Source organism: Plectropomus leopardus, chromosome 18, assembly GCF_008729295.1.
Source record: "Plectropomus leopardus isolate mb chromosome 18, YSFRI_Pleo_2.0, whole genome shotgun sequence".
NCBI lineage: Eukaryota > Metazoa > Chordata > Actinopteri > Perciformes > Serranidae > Plectropomus > Plectropomus leopardus.
This window is the reverse complement of record NC_056480.1, coordinates 11,939,557-11,959,354: the sequence shown is the minus strand read 5'-3', so window position 1 is coordinate 11,959,354 and position 19,798 is coordinate 11,939,557. Positions and strand designations below refer to the sequence as shown.

Genomic DNA, 19,798 nt, shown 5'->3' with positions numbered 1-19,798 from the left:
TCCTGATTGAGTCTGGATTCATTTAAAATAATAGCTATAGATTCTGCTCTGTGCTGCAGGATTTCATAGACTGTGTTCTGTCAAAATGACAACTGGCCTGTCAGATACGCAACTGAGGAATCGATAAGGAAATAAAACACACGCAATCACAATGAAAGCACTGCTGTGAGGCTGCTTTAGCTAACTCGATGAGGATGTAGATGTCTCTTCCTCTTTCATTCTGTCCTGCAGCTACAGCTTTTAGCTTTTAGCAGCAGCTCTCCACTCCATGTGTGATGTCAGCCATCCATCCCTTATCATCATCAGCCCTGTCAGCAAGGTCAAGGGTCAGCTACAGACACAGCACCACTGAAAACAAACCCTGGTGACTTGATACTGTGATGGAAACTGTAAACAATCTTGAGGCTTTAAGGCTCAGCTTGTTCGGGGCAGTTTGACCTGTTTGATCTAAATAAAATAAAATAAAGTTTTGAAGTTTAAAAGTTCTTGGGAGCCATTTATGCATAGTCGTAAGAATCACAAGGAGTCACGCATTTGGTAAATGACATAATACGACCTTGTTGTTAACCTAATTTTAGTTTGTTTTTTTTTTAATTTTAAGTTCTTTCAAAAACATGGTAAGAAGGCAATGAGCAACAAAAGAAGAAATGACCCCAAAATTAGCAAGAAATAAGTAAAAAGTACAGGAAAAAATCCCGAAAAAAATTAGTAAAAGAAAAAACAAATAAAACAAAAATAAAATACAGTAAAATAAAATAAAATGAAAAAGACACGTAAAGTGAAAAAATAGAGGCAAACAAGACTTAGAAGTGCTTAAAAATGTTAATATAATATGTTGTAATAATTCTGTAACATAACTTTAAATATGCACTTATGATATATAAATGTACTTTTTCCTCTTGCTTTTTTTCCTAGACATTTGTCCCAAAAATAAAAAAACAAACAAACAAAAACTTCTAAATCTACTGATTTTTTTGCAGTTTGTGGATCATTTCTTACCAAATTCGCACCAGTTCGCTCAGTGTTCAAAGGTTTAAATACTTGTGAAAGGCGTCTGAAAGCAGCACAAGAAAAGTCATGTCCCTCCAGGTTTCAAAGGGTTAACCTGGGTCTTATTCTCATAAACATGGCAAGCCATTCAGAATATGAATCCTGCTAAAATTGCACTTGCCATTTCTGTTGTAGAGACTTGGGAAACGTACACTGGGCCAAGCTGCACAAGCCTCCCGAAGCTGTACAAAGCTGTTTGCTGCTACCGACACAGTCAAATGTGTGTTCAGACAGAAATGCACAGCAATTTTTTTGTCTTGCGTCATTCACGCAAATTTGATGCTGGACCGTTTGTGCAGTCCATGTTGATTGGCCCCAGGCACTGTACAGACGTTAGCTGTGAAGCTAAAGATGAATGTGCCGACTGTGTGTGTTCAGCTCAGCCTTTCACTGAACTCACTGAACTTCTTTCTGTTATTTGCCTCCGGTCGTCTTCCTTTTTCCTCTCCTTTTTGCATGTTTATGAACCAGATTCATTAAGCCCCATGATACATGTAATCACAAGTTTTCTTCAAGCACTGTCTGTACAGAGTTCATTAATTTAAACAGCAAATTATGGTGCTAAGGAGCGTTATGCGGTGGAAATATTTCTTTACGGCCAAAGAGTTTATTTGACCGCTCAGTACTTCGGCGCAGGCATTTCCCAGAGATGTTACAGCCCAAGGATACACGACTTGCTTTGCTTGGGGGCCATTTTTGCAAAATGACCAGGGGCCAGTTGCAGCAGCCTAATACATGTTTCAAAGCTCTACTTTAATACTGTTTTACGCACTCTGGCAATTTATGTTTACTGATAATACAAAAACAATTCCCAGTGTGAGTCAATTTATTTTTTACTGTGAATAAGAAAAGAAAATGGTTAGTTGGCCACCCTATCAGGTGCCAGATTTGGCCTGCGGGCCATAAGTTGAGCATCACTGCTACAGCCAGTTGCAGATAACAGTTACTGAGCCTGTCTCTGTTCAGGTTCTGTGGTACCAGACCTCACTGTGATGACAAGACTTTGGGACGTTGTGCAAAGTCACTGCACCAGCTGCTGTTTCACAAGAACTAGTTTCACCACATCACACCCCCTAAAATCACAGTATGTCACTTTTGTCTGCCTCTGTACAGGTACAACAAACAAGATACAACTTGTTAATACGTGAACATAGAGATTTTGGTAGGTGTGTTTTTTTTATGGGCTCTATGGGAAATTCAGAATGTATGAGTTGTCTGGACATGCTTTTCGAAGTGGAGGTGGCTAAGCCGGCAGCTAACAAGGGTAACTGTGCTGACAGAGCTAACAGTGTTAACCAGGGGAACTAGAGGGTAGGTTGTCCTGATAGCAAATCTGCATTTCCTAGGATAGCGAAGGCACAACCCATCTTACTCTCCCGCTGATTGACTAATATTGTTTGCCTTCATTGGTCGGATTGGTCAGGTTCAGGCGTTGGTTAGTGTTATGGTAAGAGCTCGTATTTACCGGCCTGGCTCGTCCATAATGATTCATACAGGAAATCAAAGAGATGACAAATGATCTTACATTGGCGAGCCCAGTGGCCTTTGGACAAATCACTTCCTCACTGCCGTCCTCAAATTTAATTTCATTCTTCACTTCCTGTGTGCAGTCAGGTAGGCGGGATGGTAAATTGGATGAATATAAACTGCCACACTGTGTGCATGTCCTTTCTTGCAACCTTGCTTTACAATTTTGGCACAGAGGATGGATGTTTGTTGCTTAAAACTGTTGCTTCATGCACCTTGGAAGTTGCACAGACACATTAGACACATTAGACACTGTGTGAATGTTTCAAAACTGAGAAAGCCAAATTCTCCTTTGTGACACAAGAGAAGAACCACAAACAGAAACAGAAACAGACTTCTCATACTTTAATAACTTTTTTTTCTTGACCCACTCATTTTTTGTTGCTTGTTTGTTTTAATATTGTTTTGGAGAAACATTTTTCAAAATCTAGGGGAAATGTCCTACTATATTAATTATTATAATATAACACACTGAAAATTATGTTACATAATTATTATTATTTTAAGCTTTTTTTAATCAGGTAATTCCCATGTTTGTTTTAAATTTCTTTTACTGTCCCTTTTTCTTGTACTTTTTACTTATTACTTAATAATAAATAGTAACAAATTTTATTAACTGAGGTTTATTTTTTAGGTGCTCAAAGACACTTTACTTTGCTACTTTTCGGGTCGTTTCTTCTTTGAATTTGCTCATTGCCCTCTTCCCACTTTTTAACCCTTTGAGACCTGGATCAACATTAGTTTTCTTTCACTGCATTCTCACAGGCATGTGAACTTCTGAAATGTGAGCAAATCGGTTTGATTTCTTTTAAAAACACGAAGAAAAGACAAACAACAATTTGGCAAGAAATTTCCTGCAAAATGCAACAAATTTGTAAAAGGTGAAAAAAAGAGGGACAGATATAATTAGAAGATTATTAAAAAATGTCCAAAAACCTCTAAACATTATGAATATGTATTTAAAATGACATTATATATATATATTTATTTTTTTTATAAATATATATATACACACCTACCAAAATCTCTATGTTCACGTATTAACAAGTTGTATCTTATATATATATATATATATATATATATATATATATATATATATATATATATATATATAATGTCATTTTTTTTTATATATATTTTTTTTTTTTTTTTTTTGCGCTTTTCCCCCCAGGTAATTTCCTTGTTTTTTCCCCTTCTATTCCCCCTTGTTTTCAGGTAATTTTCTTGTAACTTTTTAGTGATTTATTGTTATTTTTTAAAAAAAATCCTCTTAAGTTGCACATTTCCTTTTTTCTATGTTTTTTTTTTTTTTTAATGAAACCAAGCTAATTTTCTCAGGCTTCAACGGGTTAAAGAAATCAAACTAAATTTCTCAGGTTTCAAAAGGATAATAATTCAATGATTTTCCCAAAACTTTCAATGGTTTTTACTTAATCCATGACTTTTACAGGTTTCCATGTACGTGGAAACCCTGCAGAAATGTCCTCCTACAAACTGTCGTATAGACAGAAGATCAGAAGTGACGGAAACACAGCTTTTCACCCCATTTGCTCTGAATCAAGAGAGTCCCTGTCAGCTCACATCTACACCTTGATCCGTTTTAACCCTGCTGTTAAGAGCGAGTGGCGGCTCTTTCAGCTCCCCTCGGCTCAGTGTGTGAGGCTGACTCAGGGCTGGCTGATTACTCACATCAGCAGGCTGTGGTGGCTGAGCGCAGTTTGCTGCGTAACCTTTGGTAAGCGGGAGTTCATTGAACTCTAGTAGCTCTCTGCTTGTGCCTGGAGGAAAGCCAGGAAGTGTGTAAACTCAGCCTGGATCTTGTGATTGCTCCCACGGCGGAGCTCAAGCACTGCGCAAACACACCGAATCTCCTCTACAAGCCTCCTCCTCCTCCATAACAATGATCCCTACAATGTCACCATCAGGGTTGTTGTCCGTGGCTCGGGAACACAGGAAGTGGGAAGCATGAGCGAGGGAAGCGGTGGAGATTTACAGGAGGGTGGAGGGCTTTGGTAAGACATGGAAAGGGAGGGACGATGTGCGACGGTGCCAAAGGTAATCAGGCAGTTGTTATCGAAACATCCGACTGAAGCTCCTCGTTCTAAGGGATCGGTCACATGAGGCTCCGGACTTTACCTGAGGCAGTTTGCTCTGGGTGTGGACGAGCTTGTAGATGTTTTTAATAATCAGGATGATTGCAGTACGCAGGAAATCAAACATCACAACAAACTGTTCCAGTGAATTTAACATCCTGTGTGGCCGTCATTGTCTGCACGTTCATAAATAGGTCACAATTAAGCCTCAAGTCCCAAGTCAAGACGGCCCATTCTGAGTCAAATACCAAGTCAAGACAAGCAATTTCTGAGTAAAGTCCCAAAGTCAATAAGGACAGGTCCCAAGTCAAGACAGACAATTTCCGATTCAAGTACCATGTAAGACTGACAGGTGTCAAGTTAAGACTGAAAAATCCCGAGTTAAGTCCCGCATCAAGACAGGTCAGTTCTGAGTCAAGTCCCTAGTTAAGTCCCAAGTCAAGACATAAAATTCCCAAGTCAAGTCCCAAAGTTAATACTGACATGTCCTAAGTTAAGTCCCAGGGTCAAGACAAACAAGTTGTCACTCATGTCCCAAATTAAGATCGACAAGTCCCAAGTCAGGTGAGTTCTGAGTCAAATCCCAAGTCCTAAACGTTGAGTGTTGAGTCCTAAACAAGTCATAATGCACTCTTCATCAAGATTTAATGTAACTTTAATAACAGAGAAGTAATAGATAAATATACATGCTTTTAAAATGTATACTTGTTAAAATCAGTTATTTGGAAGTTATTGCGCCTGTGTTTGTCATTTTCGACTGGCTCATTTTGCATGCTGCAATTTGTTGTGTTTTTTTTTGTTGACCATGCATAGATGATCAAATAGAGTTTGATATGGTGGCCTTTCATTCAGTGACAGTGACAGTTTCAGATGTAACAATCAAGTCCCCAAGAAGAGCGCAAGGCTCTGATGCAAATTTTACATAGTGGCCAAAAGTGGAATTACACCAACCTTTTCCCCATTGACTTATATTTGGAAAGAGACGTCTGTAAATCAGTGGATAGTTCTTTGTGTGTCAAAACCTCCATGAAATGACTCATTTCACTATATAGATTTATAGAAATATATATATTGTGCCGACTGTGTGTGTTCAGCTCAGCCTATATATTTAGACTATATAGAAAGTCTAAAAGAGCTGGAAGATTAAATCTTTTCGATCTTCTTTTTTTTTCGGTTACTCGCTCAGGCACACTTGGCCGCCATAAGTCTCTAGTGCGTAAGCCTCATGGGCCCGTAGATCCAGGTATTCTATACCCAGAAAAAAAGCTTTTTTTTTTGCTTCATGCGCCAATGAGCAGCTCTCATAGGAATTAAGGTAAGCCTCGCCTCCATGGCCGTATCCAGACTTTCCTAATACATCCATGGTAACAACATGTGCTACAGCAGGAATGCCCAATCATGACCAAGCAGGTCAGAGCTCAACATCTAAGTCAGATACTGCACCGCTCTGGGCACTTTAACTGGCAAACTGACAGTAAGAGTAAGAAACTGGTCCCACCCAGTACGAACAAAGAATAAGTGAAGAGCATGTGAGCAGTCATGTGAACAGAACAAAGTAAATATCTGGTGTCGTATCATGCCGACCAGTTTCAGGCCTGAGCTAATAGAGCTTTAGGACAAGGTGAGGCGAGCAGCTTGTGGTCTCGTAGAATCCCACTGAATTGATCTCGTTACTCATTGACTGTGGACACTGAAACACTGCTCTCAGAGTTCATCAGGGCAGCTTAACCTGGATACACAGAGGCCCTTTTTCTATCTGTACAAATGTAGCACTCAGGGCAAAATAACACAGCCACTTTATCTGGTCCACTACAGATCGAGGTGCTCTCTCTGCTCCTCATCCATTTTTTTTTTTTTTACAAGTCAAACAACAAAGCTGTGAATCCCAGAATCAGAGATATTGCATCAGACCCAAAGCTTGTCCCTGTTGCATTAAAACAGGTTTGGCCCAGAAACCTGCTGCTTTGATAGTGTTGGACTGTTGCCTTGTGGAGAGCTGGTAATGGAAATGTTATTCTGCTCTATTACATTCACACGTCACCTTTGCTTTATACATTGCTGCAAGCTTCAGACTTTATTCTTGTTATAGTAATATGTATTTAGTTTTTGTGTGTGTGTTTTTTTTTTTAATATTTCAACGTTTGTTTTTTTAACATATGTTTTAAAAGGTCATTTCTTTTCTGCTGTCTTGCAACTTCAGTATTTGTCGACTCTTCTATTTGAGGTTGAAGATGAAGCAATAATTCACAACCTTCAGATTATATTGTACTTTAGTGGTGGATATTTAATGCAATCAATCAAATTACTAAAACCAACAGACCTACAGTGAACCTTTTTGGGTCCCTGGGAATCTGAAGTTCCTGTTTTGTTTTTTAACATGCGACTTGGACTGTGGCGTGCCCGTTTGATGCCCATTTTATGAGGATTCTTCTACGAGGCCAACAAAACTCTCCAAAATATCTAAACTACAGCAAAGTAACAGGATCAGTCGTGACAGAAGCTTTTTGTTACTCACTAATTCTAGCTTCAGTAATAATTATTATAATACATTTTAGTTGTATGTTGCTTTGAAAGGGGCTCAAAAGCTCTCTACATAAGTGTTTATTTTAAACATGCCATATGTAGAAGCACACTGACCTGGCCCAGATATGGCTTCAGGATGACACTGCTGTCACACAGTCAGCACAGTTAGGCATCTATGTCATAAATGGACCAGGAATGGCAATGACGGCACCATTTTTAGCCCCTTTACGATGAGGAACATGTCCAAAACGTCACTATTATGCTTTATATAGCCTATGTACAGAGTATATGCATTGTGGAATGTCTGTATGTCTCTGATTAGTTTTTTTCATATTTGTAATGCTTTTAAAAAGTTGATTTGCTTAATCCTTTCAAACCAGAAGCGACATCACTCTTATTGTGCTGCTTTCAGAAGCTTTTCACAAGTATTAAGACCTTTGAGTCCTGAACAAATTGGTGCAACTTGGAAAATATTGTTCCATGAATTGGAGGAAAGTAGTAGATTTATAAAATGGCAAAAACAAAACAAAACAAAACAAAACAAACAAAAAACCCAGTGAAAATTGCTAGGGAAAAGCTATATCTATATTGATCAAAATTATGTATTTAAAAATTGTTGCAGAATTCTTATACATTTTAAGCACATTTTTTTAAAACTAAAATTTGCTCACTTTTGAGCCATGTCTTTCTAAGTTCCTCGTTGCCTTCTCCCATGTGTTTGAAAGAAATCAAACCAGTTTGCTCATGTTTTAAAGAGTTAAATCACCAATCACATTGCAGCTAAGCTCTGGATGTTTTACTCACTCATTCTCCAGCAGGGTCATGCAGACCACCTCCTTGACCCCCGGGTTGTTGGCCTTGTCGCAGGAGCAGCCCTGCAGGCTCCAGGTGGCCAGACGCACCACGGGCTTCCCGTCCCGCAAGCCGGGCGGGGGCTCCACGTTGGGCCTCACGGAGATGATCTGGGTCGGTCCTCCGGGCGGGAGGTCCAAGTCGTCGCTCCTGAGACTGAAAGAGGTCGGGCTGGGGTGTGACTTGGTTGTGCAGGTCAGCCCTCCGTTGGTGTTGGTGGACGGCGCCCTGGAGCGCTCCACGAACACCTGGAAGCGGATTTTGTCCAGCAGGGAGCTGTTGATGTAGTTGACCCTCACCAGGTCCTCGATGCTCTTGAACGGGCCGTGCTCCGCCCGGTAGGCTACGATATTCTTGGCGATCTTCTCCGTGATGCCTCGGATGCTCATGAGCTGCGCCGGTGTGGCGGTGTTAATGTTCATCCCGGTGCACGACTCCAGGTCTTTGCGCAGGGAGGACGGGGAGTGCTGGGAGGAACTGGTCCTGCTAGAGACGCATATTTCCAGTTTGATCACCTCCAGTTTGGTTGCCCCGATCCCGCTCACCAGAGCCAGGTCCTCCACCTTTTTAAACCCACCGATACAGTCCCGGTACTCCACAATATTCTGCGCAACGGTGCGGTTGACTCCCGGTAGAGTCATGAGTTCCTCCTCGGTGGCTGTGTTGATGTTTAGCCGCTCCTGGTTCACCAGGATGTGGCCGAAGTTACAGGCGGCGCTGAATTTGCGCTTACCGCAGCTGAAGTCTGTGGGGTCCCTGGGGATGGAGCGGTGGCAGCCCAGACTCCCACCCATGGCTCCAGCGGGTCACCGGGGCTCGGATCAGTGCGGAGCAGACAGAGGGCCACGGCGGAGAGAGATCAAGCTGAAACACAACCACCACGGGAACCGGAGACATGAAAGTCACACACATACACACACAGATATCCGTTTCATCACAAACTGCTTCGTTAAAGATGATATTGATTATACGCACCAGATGTCTTCAGTCCTGGCTACATGCTGCTGTGTCCCACACACCGATCCAGCGTCTCTCCGCAGCCTGTCTGTCTGTGTGTCCTCTGGGGGAGATAAGAGCTGGATGTTCAGGCTGCTCTATAAACTTTGCCCTCCAACAGTCCCGTCCTGTATCACTGGCCACAGGTCGGCCTCCACACACGCTCATCTGACAGGCAAGCGCCAGCTCTCACAGCTATACACACCTCTGCTCCCAGCGCGCGTCAAGTCACACAAGTTCACACAGGCAAACACCGGAACACGCGGGATCAGTCTTCAGAATAAAGGTAGCTACGGTGAGAAGGTGGAGCGCGCAAGCCTGTTAAATAAATACATAAACAAATAAATATACCTATGCGTAAACACTTATGCCAAATATGATCAATAACAGTCATGTGCATATCAATTTTGATAATCTATTTTTTCCATATTTAGATTGGTTGACCATTTTGGTTGTCCATAAGAATCTGCAAGATAGATTGAAAATTAAGTAATTAACTTAATTTAGCTGGGGGAAAAGCATAAATCAAAACATATATTTATAAATATTATTTTCAAATTTAGTGTAAAATTAGAAAAAATATATATTGGAAACAAATGTGGAAGTGTATATTGAGAATAAATAAATACGTGAGGAAATTTAAAAGTGAAAAAATAAATGAATACAGGTCTTCTCAAAAACTATGCAAGCCCAGAAGGTCTATATAATTAAATGTCTATTCAAATGAATAATAAAATAATTATTTTTGAATGTCAATAAAGGTTGAATATATGGTGGATGGATAAAGGATATTATGTATTTCTGTATTGGTGTATGTATTGACTGGTATTTGTTTCCTTACATTTTCTTCACAGACATATTTTCATGTATTTCTACACTTATTAAAAACATAAAAATGCTCATGATAAATTTAAAAATTAAATTTAGAATATATTTTGTCCTAATTGAAGAAATGTTTCTCCATTCCCAGGTCCAGAAGGGACATGGGAAACAGATACATCTTTTAAATGTGCATGAAAAAATGCAAGTATATAGACTAATTTAATTTAGTCAAAAAGAAAAAAAATATTGTAATACAAATTTCAATTATTGTCAACAATATACTAAATGTGTACATTTATGTGTAAATAAATACATTAGTGTGAACTTTAATATGTATCTACTTACTATGCCCCCCTCCAAAATAGACGGTCTTAGATTTCTTTTTGCTTTTAGAAAGGGAAAAAGAAAAATTCTTAAAATAAATTAAAATAAGATGTTTTTTTTCTCATGTACATATGATCAGCCCTTAACATGTATATTTAATACATGTTATTTAGGAGCCTTGACTGGAGATGTCTGGTGTCCACAGCTAAAAATTTTTTTTTTTTTAAAATGTGTCAATCCGGCTTTTATTTTGAAACCTAACCCTCCTTTCCTGTCGTGTATTTTCTTTTCCTCCATCAGCAGCAGCAGCAGGAGGCGCGGCTCCTGGCATGGCAACTAAATGTTTTCTGTCACTGGGCTAGACGAGTTTATTACATACATGTAAATTAAGACTACATCCAAATATAGATTTAGTTTTCATTTTTGGTTAATAATTGATCATTCAGTATTGATGCCTGGTCTTCTGGTACAGCAACAACAGGAACTCTACAGTAAACCAGTATAAGGTGGTTTTAAAATATTCATAATCTGCAAAAACATATAGAAATTATACATTAAATTGATATATGTTGAGTTTGCTTATCAGTAAAGACCTTTTAAACTAATAAAATGTTCTGAACTGCATTATAATCCACAGGAAGTATGACTGACAGATGGGTTTTAACATGCAGTTTCTCCAGTCACCCTCCAGTTATTCTAATTAAAATAATGCCTTTGATGGAGGCTAGGCAGAGGGGAATTCCCAACAATGTGTGGTGTGTATTATCTTTAAGATTTTCTTATTCTTCTTATTAACTTTCAAGATTTGTTTTCTAAGAATACAGATGTGTTAAAATCTAAATCTTAAGTGAATGCAACCATGAAATATTGGGCTTGTATGCAGCAAATGGGCAAAGCATTCACTGTTTGACTGTGGCCTCCATCAATGGAGGGACATGATTTATCACCTGAGCTCCTCCAGCTCTGATCCTGTCTGATTGGATTAGCATAGCATTATAATTCCAGATAAAACGCAAGCATTGGCTTCATTCTTTATCAACAAAGCATGTGATCATCCATTGATCCTGTGTTTTATCTCCTCTGCAATGGTGTTGAAAGACTCTTCATTCATTGATAGGTTTAGACTATTTTGGAATTAGAGACACAGTCACAAAAGGACTAATGAACATGTGCACTATTGTTGATTCCAGTGTTAAGAGTGCATTATTTCATGCTATAAGACTATTGTAAAAATGCCACTTAAAGGATCTCAGGGAAATATTTTTGGACCCACAAGAAAATTGAAAGAGTCCCTTTGAGTTCACTGTGGTAACGGAGGGTTCTTAATCTGGATTCTTAGAGTTTAAGACAAGTCAGATTTGAGACTTTTTTAATGCCACTCAGAATGAAAATTAGGAATTTTGATTAAACTTTGCTAAAGGCATTTAAACAAAGTTTTGTGTTGGATTTTGTTATATTCAGAATTCTAAATATTGACAAAGATTTTCAGTTTTATTGTAAATGCATATCGGTTCCAAATATCAGTTGTTGGTCTCATTAACTACAAATAATCGGTATCTGTACCAACCTTGAAAAACCAATATCGGTCGACCCCTACCTCAAAGTATTGACAGTTTCTCTTAGGGGGCTCTTAAGAGTACTAAAAAGCGGTTCTAATGAGTCTTGTGGGGGTCTCAGGGGTACTTATGAGGGTTCTATGGGTATTTGAAAATGTTTTAAGAAGATTGGAGACGTTCTATGGGGATCTTTGAGGTTTTTCTGGGGTTCCTAAGAGTCTTGGTTCTGGGGTTGCAAAGGTTTTCCAGGAGTCCAAAGGTTTCTGGAGCCCTTTGTAAGATCCCAGTGGTTCTTGATACAGTCATGTGGATTATTGAAATAGTTTCAGGGAGTTCAAAGCATAGTAAGGATGGTAGTTAAATTGTTTAATTACATACAGCTTTTCTGTAAGGAGAGAACGATAATTGTATTGATATTAGGTTTCGTGGTCAGCTTGGCTTCCTCTCCACAGACAGTTATGTATGAAAAACGGTATTTAACAAATGCAAATTCAAATACAGAGCACTGCGTTTACTTAGTAGGCTCATAATGTGCAATTAGTAACCAGTGACATGTATGTCTGGCCCTGACAGAGAGTGTGGTGCAGACAGTCAGCAATATGCCAGGATCCTCTGTTAGTGAAAGGATAAGCCACTGTTGACATCACAGCTCTATTTACAGCCAGGATGCCCCATTGCATAAATACTGGACATTGCCACCCCTGCTTGACCTCAGCTCTTATGCAACACGGATAAAGCAGAAAATCTCAAGCACAGGTACGGTCCAAGATAAAAACCCAAGAAAGGACTCCAAACTGAGATCAACATCTCTACAAAAGGGCAAACGGAAAAGAGGAATGATTCTGAGGTCTGATTCCAGATCAGTTATGAGGATTTAGATTTCACAGTGATATGAATTTGAATAACACTGTGGCGGCTTAGGATCCATGTTCTCTGATGGTATCTTAGTATCCTGTTAGTTCATGTTAAAATCTTGTGGTTCTTGGCAGTCTGAGTTCTTGACAATTGACCCGGTGAGCGATTCAATTAGTCTTTAAACCAAGGCCATGTGTGGCAATACAAGTGAGATCATTTCAAGTCTGAGATATTTTAACATAAAAAATGGTCAAGACTATTGTTTTCATACAAGTATAATAGCTTTATATACAAGTGCCAAGTATTAGCATTGGTCTCCAAAAAACTGCTTGCAAAGTTAAATATTCTCCTGTCCTGCTGGCTGTTGCCTTTCTACCTACATAAGAGGCTTACTCTAGTGGATAAAAACACTGAGACTCAGAGTGTTGACCACATCAGTGGCACAGTTCCTAGAGTCTTATCACTTTGCCCAGAGCTGGAGCTAACCCAGAAACACAGCAGCTCTCAGTGAAACAGGTCAATGTCACAGCAGCAATTAACCAAACACAAACCAACTTTGATTGACCTGATAAGGAGGAGAATTTGGCAGCAATTGTGCAGTTAAGGCACAAAGAGTGAATTTGAAGGTAGAGTGTGTGAACATGGAGGTACAGTGGGTTCTCTAGTATAAGGTAGATTGTAATGCAGTCAGGGCTGGTCACCGTCTTTTTGGGCCGAATGAGGTTTATCTTGTCATGTGGGCTGACACATGGGGTTTTGGTGTACACCTCTGTAATTGGCTTACAGTATTTTTACCTGAGTGACCCGAGGACACAGTTAGCCAATCAGCAAGAGGAGAGGCTGAAGCAGACTAGTTGTCAAACATGAAAGTTTGTGGCGTGATGCTGCAGTACAGCTATGTGTGTGTGTGTGTGTGTGTGTGTGTGTGTGTGTTATATCCCACATAACAGCTGGGAGTCCAAAGGGTCCAGCTTTTGTTTGAATAAGCCGGAGGCAAATACATATTTAAGGTTAGATGACTAAATGGAGCCAATACAGACTTTTTTTGAAATACAAAAATAAAAAATGGTTGTCTACATCTAATATGGGTATGATAGAGGTTGATTGATTACATACTGTATTGTAATACTGATCTATATATTGTCTGTCTGTGGAAAGACCTCACTAAATAGGTCCACATTAATTTCCTATTGCTGTGTTTGCTTAAGTCAACCGTGGACAGGAAATAAACCTTGACCCAAGCTGTTTCCTAGCAACACAATCCCCGTGAAATTGGTTTCAACTGAGAGTGTCTCAGAATGGTCAAAATGTGGTTACATTGTTCCATCACCACAATGACAACATATTTGGAAAGTAAGACTACCTCTAGTTATTTGGCAAGAAAGATACTGACAAATATTAATGATGAGCTACAATATTTATTTTAAAACATTTATTTTGGTTTTAGTTGGCTATCAAAAGATGTTTAGCTGCAATCTATCATGTAATATGAGCATGTGTCCAGAAACACTAATAGTTGTTCTCATAAAGTGCCGTCAAATCCCAGAGCCCAAGGAGGCCCGACTCCTCCAAAATAACATAGGGAACCACTTCAAAACCCCATAATCTAACCGCAAAAAATCCATGTCTTAAGAACATATAAACCCCCAGAGCCCTTAGAAGTCCCAGAGTTCAAGGAATTCCATCAAAAATCCCCCATTATCCCTGTGACATTACAAATAATTTTACATGTCTTTTGACCAACAGACCAAATTCACACTGTACTCGCTCTCAGGACTATTTATTTCTATAAAATCATCATGTAAATGCAGAAACCAGGAAACTGTCTCTTAAATGCTATGCACCACGCGTGGAACAATCTTGTAAAGCTTCTAAAATTAGACAAAAGTGAAATTTAGCTTCATAAATAAAAATAGCTCCCTGACGTTTCACAAAGTAAAAGTTCCTCCCATGCTGACACTTGCTTTGCACTATTTAATCAAATAATTCATTTTATCGCCGATCACTGAAATAAAACGCCAACACAGATAATTGGCAAAATGTCAGATATCGGCCCCAATAATCGACCAGGCCAAAAAATTTGCGAGATAATGAAAAAACGTATAATTTTGTGTCATCAATGGAGCATTTTGGTAACACAGACCTGGTTGAAAATCGACAAAGTATCCCTTGAGGTGCACTTAAAATGCTCCCAACAACCCCAGGACCATCTTAAGGTGCTCCTTTCAACACCTCTTTTAACACCCTTAAAGACCTTTTGGAAGAACTCAAGGAGCTCCTTTTAAAAACAAGTTTCCCCAGTAACCATCACAAGCATCCACTTTGTATCTCTAGAGTCTCGTGGGCCCACAAGGACTCTTTCAATACCCTCAACAAATCCCTTGAAACTCCTGCATGACTGCCAGCAGCCCCTTAGCCCATGGTGGTCTCAGAGCTCCACGACTGATCCTCCCACCAAAACTCTCAAGGAATCAAAACCATAAAAATGAAAAAACAAGCTCACTCTAAAACCTTCAGTGTCATCGGTGCCAAGTTAGCAGCTATCACCTCGGTGACTCTGAGACAAGAGGTGGACTGTGTTCCTGATAATGCCTAATTTGACTTGGTCAGGCAGAATGGCAGTAGGCAGGTTGAAAGGCCCATCCTTTAAATAGGTGAAAGGCTATGGCAACACAAACGGAGAGTGAATCCTTTACTAAACACAATGAGGGGTTTAAGTACATCAAGTGGAAAACAGCTGGGTCATGGTTAAAGTTCAGAGGGATACTGATAAGGCTGATCATGGAGAAGTCCCTGAACCTGTCAGCAGTCATGTGCTGCCATCTGTTGGAAGTTAATATCACTAAGTCCCCAAACTCTTCACTCTGAACCCGAGAAATGCCTTGATGGTAAACTTTGGTTACGCCATATTATATTCCCAGTGGTATCTGTGTTGTATTCTCTTTCTTGAACACTTCAAAAGCACTCGTTTCCACAGAGCCGCCCCGTTCAGTTTGTTACATATTAGATGGTAAGGTTATGTTTCAAGTCCTTTTTTAAAAGTTGTGGATGATAAACCAGTACAACCATCCCGTTGTGTGTGAATAATGTTGTGTGTATTTAAGTGTACTCTATTTCATGATCTTTTATAACTTAAGAAAAATGGATTTGAGTACCATATAAAGTGCTCTATGAATAAAATGTATTTGGTTATTGCTTCCTTATTGCATGATATAGTTAAAGGTATAATGGACATGCCAGTCCAGTCTGAGGCAGATTCTCTCATGGTGCATCCCATTGCCAGACTGTACACAGAATATCCTACTGTAATTCTTTTCATAATATACAACCATTTTCCAGTTAGTACAAAAAACACCAAAATATTTAACTGTTTTATACTAAAAGTAGATGACATAATATGGGCGTCATCACAGGTCATTCAAATTGTGACTTTAGAATGATGCTATCGATTTAACTTAAAGACAGAACCCTGTTTTACCAAAAATCTAATAATTTATTTCTGTTTTGTTTTTGACACAGTTCGTGCTCACTGTTTAAGCCCCTAAATTCCAATAAAGGGAAATCATAATGCCACAGAAGAGAATATTTCATGACAAACGAACAATATTTAACAAATTACATGATGGTGTGATGTTATCGGTGGTCAAACAATCAAGATCTAAAAGATAAATCAATCTCTTTGATCTCCTGCCATCAGGCGAACGGTACAGAAGCATCAAATCCAGAACAACAAGCCTGCTTATAATAGCCTCATCCTAAAGGCTAGTTGATCCATCTGATTCTGCTGTTAAGACTTTATCTGAACTTTACTCCTCACGACTGTACTTTGCTCTAATCATTTGGCACTTTTTATCTTTATATCTGTACTGGGCACTTATTAACTGATTTTTTTTATAGTGTTTTTAGTGACCGTGTTTGTTTTTATTTTAAGTGAGGATGTTTTTAGTGTTTAATAATTTTTTTTTTATGTTTGTCGATCTCTGGAAAACGCTCTTTCATTCTGCTCTGCATGTTACTGTATAGTGAAATGACAATAAAGCTGAATTGAACTGAATGACAACAGTGTGCTTCAAAATTTGTAACAGCCTCGGAAAAGGCCCTCTCGAGTTCAGTCCAAATTGTTTTCCCAGATAGATGGCAAAGAACTTGACTGGCCTGCACAGAGCCCTGACCTTAACACCATTGGGATGACCTGGAACCCAGACTGGGAGACGCGCTTCATCGCCAAACATCAGTACTGGATCAAAAGGGAGCAAATCTCTGCAGCCGGGTAACAACTGTTGGAAAGCCTGAAACCAGAAGAGCGGAGGCTGTTACGGCAGCACATTAATGTCCATGGGTTTAGAACATGTTTAACAATAACACAAGTGTGTAATGTTAGGGCATATACATAAACGTCATGTATATTTTTAAAAACATTTAGTGGAGATCACCTGTGTTTTTTGTCCCATCATAATTTTATTATGTGACTTTTTACAGTAAAAACTGAACATTACAAAATACAGATGCAGTACGCAAACAGTGCTAAATGTGATGCAAAGAAAGCCATCTTGGTAAAGTTACTGAGTTGACCACTGGCTGAAGCATCTCAGCTCCAGCTTTCCCATCCACCAACATCCAACACAGGCTTTCCACATCTGGCCCCTGGAAAGATTTGACGCCGTTGGAAAATGTTTTTAAATAGAATCTGCAAAAGAAGTTCAAAGAAGTAAAAGCCCTTCAAAAGCAGTTTCTTGACCCTGTTACAGGAAACTTTTTTTGTTTCCGAGAGCAAGGCTGGAAAAGTACCGGCTGTGATACTGGAAACAGAATTTCTTTACCAGGGCCAATGCAAAATGGAAAAACAAAAAGAAATTAGCAAAAGAACAAGAAAATGTTACAAATGGTTGAAGTTAAACACTGCAGTTCATGGTTATACAATTAAGAATTTACATTGCAGGAGATGGAAGAGCATACCACTTGGGAGGAAATTAAATGCGATACCTAAATAAGTGAACCGAAATATACGTATATATATATATAAAAAACAGTGCCTGAGGTGAGCTTCAGCCTGACGCTGTCTGCAAATGTGCAGGAAGTGAAAGGCCAACCTCTTTGTTTGTTTTTTGGCATTAAAAGGATGCAGCACAGAGCAGTGCAGCATCCAACATTCCCAAAGTAGAAGAAGAAAAGAGGAAAGAAAGACTGAACTCTGCCTCCTGTTTGTCATGAAGGAAGAACACCAGTTGTGTTTTCAGTGTGAATATTCTTGTTTTTTGAGCAGTTACCTAAAACAGGACTTCACACTGAATCTAAACCGAGATAATAACAATTATTTGAGGAACAATACTGCCCCCTGGCTTTCACTTGATTATTACACAGTAATATGGTCAAACAGCGAATGATGTTGACAATCAAGGCTGGCAGGTTGGCAAAAGAAATAATACACTGTAACATCAGGAGGGTCCTCCAGAGTAATTAAAATATCTTCTTCTTTTTGTTCTTTTCCAAGGTTCTGTAAGAACAAGAGGAAAGGAGACCAGTCAAGCAACTACCTTTATCCAAAAACACAGTTTGGTTCATCTGATGCAGGGTGCTTATCCACAAAGGAATAGAAGAACAGCAGTTTCAGTTGGCAACTTCAGTATTTTTTCTGTGCTGAAATATCTAAATCCTGTCCGCAAGTTCCCGAAACAGGTGCAACACTGATCCTCTATGGATGTAATATAAAGTACCATAGAACAGGAAATATAGATATAAATCATAAAATGTGGCCATGATTTCTCTAAGTGAAGCTGAAACACCTGAGCCTCAATAAAGAAAAGGCAGACCACTTTCACACCTTGCATTAAAATTTGTTTTGGGTGATCGGACATTACCTAACCACATTTGAATTTGGGTCACATAGGTTTAAATGCACCCACGATGCACTGACGATAAATTGTGATCCGAGCCAAATGATTTCCCGAGGTGAACAGGGTGCATTGTGACCAATAAAAAAAAAAAAAAAATTGCAAAAGTGGCCCCAAAGCAAAGCAAATTGAGTATCCCTGCCTTAAACCCTTCTTGTCTCTCTCATTATTAATCAGCATGTGTGATGTTGTATTTACCTGGAGGCGTCTAGTTTCTGCTGTTCCAGAATCCTCTGCTGGGCCTCCCAGCTGGCCTTCTCCTCCTCGTGTTGGCGACGTTTCTCTTCCAGTTCTCTGTGTTGGGCCTCCAGGTTCTTTTTCATTTGCTCGTGACGCCGCTGGAGCTGCAGTGTGGCAGACGCACAGCCGTAGGTTACCCGAGTGTTAACAAAGGAACACAAACATGTAAAAACGCACCCTCGTTATTATTTTACCTCGGCCTCAGAGTCTCTGAGCTTCTGGAGCTTCTCTTTGACCTTCATCTCAAACACTTGCTCCATTTCCTGTTCCATCTTCTTCATCTTGGACACGTGGTCCCGTCGTTCCTCTTCCATCTGGGCTAGAGGACTCCTGGAGACACAAGCCAGCGTTCACACAGACAGCACACAGTGGCAGGTGTGTGGGTGGTCACACATTTCTTGTCAGAGCTGAGCAGAAATGTGCTCCCTTCCCGAGTATGAAGCTCTTTCTAACAGCGGAGTGATGGACAGGAGGAGAGGCAGGACCAGGGAAGGAGGAGAGGTGCGACTTGGAGGATGACGGGGGTAACAAGCCCTAATTCTGACACTAACCACGCCCTGCTGCAATGACGTCTTACACTATACCTACTTTTCCTGCTGAAAAAGAAAGAAAGAAAAAAAAAACAAAACTAGAGGTCCTTTAATCTTAGACAACAGCAGCTGACATTATCTTGTTTGTAAATGTAAAATTTGTCCGATATGTTAATGAGCAATATCAATAAAGGTTAGTTGGTGAGGTAGCTAGCAAAATTTGTTCATATTAGCTGTATAAAGATGATTGTTAATAGCAGCACAGTTAACAGTTTTACAAATACAAAAACAAACTGACCTAATTAGATCATTTATTATGAGCTTTTAGCTACACTGCTAATGTGGCTTTAGGGATAACGTCAGCTGGTCTTCGAGGAGGACATTCCCATCAGCCTCAATTTGCGTTTAGTTCTAAATAGCAAATGTTGAATGCTGAAAAGCTAAGATATTTGTTGAACACAATACATATCCATGATTGGGTAGTAACGGATTGCATGTACTCAGGATTATGTAATTGTATTACAAAAAGCTAGTAAGCT

The 19,798-nt window shown here is 39.5% G+C and overlaps 2 protein-coding genes across 3 annotated transcripts in view; both read right to left on the bottom strand.

Moving 5' to 3' along the window:
• eepd1 (endonuclease/exonuclease/phosphatase family domain containing 1) overlaps nucleotides 1–9,247 on the bottom strand; it is a 29,205-nt gene extending 19,958 nt beyond the window's left edge. The window contains exons 1-2 of the mRNA XM_042506842.1: nucleotides 9,021–9,247; nucleotides 7,998–8,909 (exon numbers count right to left, since the gene is read on the bottom strand). Coding sequence (XP_042362776.1) covers nucleotides 7,998–8,839 — 842 coding nt within the window. The 5' untranslated portion in view covers nucleotides 8,840–8,909; nucleotides 9,021–9,247. The remainder of the gene's footprint in view (nucleotides 1–7,997; nucleotides 8,910–9,020) is intronic.
• A 7,787-nt stretch (nucleotides 9,248–17,034) lies between these two features.
• sept7a (septin 7a) overlaps nucleotides 17,035–19,798 on the bottom strand; it is a 42,124-nt gene continuing 39,360 nt past the window's right edge. For both annotated transcript variants that reach the window (XM_042506017.1, XM_042506018.1), the window contains 3 exons: nucleotides 18,924–19,059; nucleotides 18,688–18,833; nucleotides 17,035–18,092 (listed from right to left, as the gene is read on the bottom strand). In XM_042506017.1, the coding sequence (XP_042361951.1) occupies nucleotides 18,056–18,092; nucleotides 18,688–18,833; nucleotides 18,924–19,059 (319 nt within the window). In that variant the 3' untranslated portion in view covers nucleotides 17,035–18,055. The remainder of the gene's footprint in view (nucleotides 18,093–18,687; nucleotides 18,834–18,923; nucleotides 19,060–19,798) is intronic.